We start from the raw sequence: 3658 nt of genomic DNA, 5'->3' as shown, positions 1-3658 counted from the left end.
ATTATGGCATGCATCAGCCAAGTCAGCGAGCCTGACAACCCGATCCAGTTATTCGTCTGTTAGGACATGCATAGCTTCCTGAAGACCTATTCTCGCCCGGATCTTCCCGGTCCTACAAGGATACCCAAGACCTATCTGCTTGTGTCGCATCGTTTTGGGAAGTGTCGTCACCACATCTATATGTCTTTATATAAAAGTAATTCCCACACAATTTCTCCCGCAAATGCGTTTATACTAAATTGAGGTCTATTTTTCATCAGACTCCAGTGGGTCCAGGGTATTTACCATAACTCAAAGGAGATAACACCCTGGAGCAGGGAGGATGAGCCGATGCTGAAGTGATCATGTACAATGGCCATTTTCTTTGTGACTGACAACATGTGTGCCTCCTCAATTGTGGCTAATGGTCAAGATTGTCCAGTGTATTTTTTTTGCCATTCTAATATTATTTAGATTGAGATTGTTTGTTGTTTAACGCCGCACTCAGCAATATTCCAGACAATCCAGTGATTGACATGAGCATCGATCTACTCAATTTGGATACGATGACATGCATCAACCAAGTCAGCGGGCCTGACCACCCGATCCCGTTAGTCGCCTCTATACCACAAGCATGGGTTGCTGAAGACCAATTCTAACCCGGATCTTCACGGGTTTTATTCTAATATGATTGGTACATATCCTGGACCTGTTTGAAATCACTACTTCGTGGCGGACGTGACGTCACCATCTCTCGGTGGTTTGTTTGTTTGTTGCTTAACGCCGCACGCAGCAATATTCCAGCTATATGACGGTGGTCTGTAAATAATCGAGTCTGGACCAGACAATCCAGTGATTAATATCATGAACATCGATCCACGCAATTGGGATCGATGACATGCATCAATCAAGTCAGCGAGCCCGAGCACCCGATCCCGTTAGTTGCCTTTTACGACAAGCTTAGTTACCTTTTACGGCAAGCATGGGTTGCTGAAGACCTATTCTACCCCGGATCTTCACGGGTCAGTTTGTTTTAAGGCCGCTCAGCGAATTGCGGCGCCCCAGTTGACTGGTGCCCCGCTCTCGCTCATAAATAGTTATTTGACTGGCTGGCTATTTGAAGCGTCCTCCTATCCAAACCCGGATTAAATCGAAGCTATGGGTTCAGGGAACTTATTTACCATAACAAAGTGAAGATAGTTTACACTGAATAATCACCACAATGCTTTTTTGTTTTGGTTTGTTTGTTTAACGCTGCACTCAGCAATATTCCACCTACATGGCGGTGGTCTGTAAACAAACGAGTCTGGACTAAACAATCCAGCAACTGACATCAAGAGCATCGATCTGCGCAATTGAGAAACGATGACATGCATCAACCAAGTCAGCGAGCCTGACCACCCGATCCCGTTAGTCGCCTCTTACAAGCATAGTCGTCTTTTACGATAAGCATGGGTTGCTGAAGACCTATTCTACTCCGAAATCTTCACCTGTCCACCCCAATGCACACTTTAAACTCAAATGTATCTTGGCTTGAAATATATAAGGTCCGACTTGTTTGAATAAAGACAAAGTAAATATCTAACTAAGTAAGGATAAGAATTTATGGATGAACAACTTCTTTATTACAATTAAGAGCGACGTTTCGGTGTAGGTTCTAACACTGTTATCAAGCAAGTGATTTACAGTGTCGTAGGCAAGTATATATACAAGTAGGAGGCAATGTTTATACAGTAGAGTAGATATTGTATACTGGAGTAGAGAAGCCTGTTGTGTACACACAAGGGCGGTGATGACAATCATCAGTGAAGTCAGTGCCTTAAACAAAGGATGAAGCCAGTAATATAAACAACGGGATTATGGCTGATTGGGGTCTTTGATGAGTTGATGGTACGCCGGGGGGTATGTAATATCTACCTGCCAGGGACATACCTTGGACAAGGACAAGAGGAAGCATCATAGGTTGTGACCTAACAACATATAGAAGCAACATCGGATGCTTCACGGGTACTTTTGTCGCATTCATGTATGGTAGAGTGAAGCCAGTGATATCCATGCGTGTCGCCATGCTGAACGTGCCGAAGGGGACAGGTGCGCTCATGAAAGCGACCGTACTTGTCAGTGTTGCGCTTTTGGTGGAAATTCGAAATATGAGGAAAGAAATGTCCGAAAACTTTGCAAATTTGACACGAACAATGACTAACATGGAACCAGATATCCAGTCGTTAGTCAGTGAAAATACAGAACTGAGAGATGAGGTGTCACATCTTACCCACAAAATAAACTCCATGGAAAGCCAGGCCAAAAGGAACAACGTGATTTTCTATAACGTGGAAGGACATTCAGCTGAATCGTTTGAAGATACCCTCGATGCCGTAACCAAGGTGATGACCGAAACTATGAACATTAAATATGAAGATTTTGCAGTGCTTAATGTAAGAAGACTACCATCCAAGGTATCCGGTCCCAAACCAGTGCTCGTCACATTTGCCCAACCTAACCACAAGTCGAAAGTAATGATGGGGGCCAAATATCTGAAAAGCCAAAAGATCAGTGTGTCACATGACTTCACAGATGATGAGAGGAATACTCGGCGAAAATTAAAGCCTTTGAAGGACAAGGCAAGACACGATGGGTGTTTCTCTGTGATGAGATACACCAAGCTGCAGATTGACAACAAACTTTAAAAACTGGATGAAGCCATTTCAGATACTCCCAAATATACTTTAGTTAGACGGTTCAAACCCAGACCACCCTCCAGTGAAAATATGCATGATCCAGGAGAAACTCCACCAGTAGTGTAGCATTCCAGCCAAGGCCAGCGTGATGAACATTAAGGGATTACTGTAGTCTGTTGGAACATTGAAGGATAAATCAAAATTGTGTATTGTGATATACACAGTTCTGGAACACTCGAACCAAAAATGAACACGCCATCAGAAATTCCAGAGGACTACTTGTATTAGAAAAAGACGCTTTTTCTGATATTTGCACCGTTATAAATACAGAATCTGAGAACATACTGTGGCTTAAGATCCAAAGTCCTGAAAGTATGAGTGATGAAATATGTTTTTGGGTCTTGTATATTTCTCGCCACCCAACTCAAGTGCCTACTCAGCTGAACCTGGTGCCTACCAGCTGAACCTGATATCCTAGAGAATGATATTGTTACATTCAGGTCAGATAACCAGTATTGTCATGTTGTAGTCATGGATGACCTTAATGCTAGAACCAGTTGTCGCTCTGATTATGTTGTAAACGATGATTCCACACATCTACCCGTCGATGATGACGTTAATTATGTGGAAGATAGTAACTTTTTACCTAGGTCTTCACGGGATAGCATTATTAATAAAAGAGGCCATGCCCTATTAGACTTCTGCAAACTCATAGGCCTTAGAATTTGTAATGGGCGAATTGGTGAAGATGTAGGAATTGGTACTTTTACATGTTATGCTAACAACGGCCAAAGTGTGGTAGACTATGTTCTAGCGATTAACATTCCTTCCCATTGTTTTCATCTTTCTCGGTTGCGAACAAAGTAGAATCGAGCCATTTACCTGTGACTTTCGCATTAGAATTTACAATAATAAATGAGAAATGTGCAGAAAAAAATGTAACACCAAAAAGTCGACTATATTGGAAAGAAGAGTTGAAAACAAACTTTAATCATAACTGG

The 3658-nt window shown here is 42.3% G+C and overlaps 1 protein-coding gene across 1 annotated transcript; it reads left to right on the top strand.

Annotated features, from left to right (window-relative positions):
• The first annotated feature begins 2174 nt into the window (after positions 1-2174).
• Positions 2175-2666, top strand: LOC139472644 (uncharacterized). The gene has a single exon (XM_071255111.1). It carries the CDS (start codon positions 2175-2177, stop codon positions 2664-2666), a length of 492 nt encoding a protein of 163 aa, XP_071111212.1.
• The last annotated feature ends 992 nt before the right edge of the window (positions 2667-3658 follow it).

Source organism: Haliotis cracherodii, unplaced genomic scaffold (genome assembly GCF_022045235.1).
Source record: "Haliotis cracherodii isolate W230 unplaced genomic scaffold, xgHalCrac1.p SCAF_25, whole genome shotgun sequence".
Lineage (NCBI taxonomy): Eukaryota > Metazoa > Mollusca > Gastropoda > Lepetellida > Haliotidae > Haliotis > Haliotis cracherodii.
This window is presented reverse-complemented; position numbering and strand designations above follow the sequence as displayed.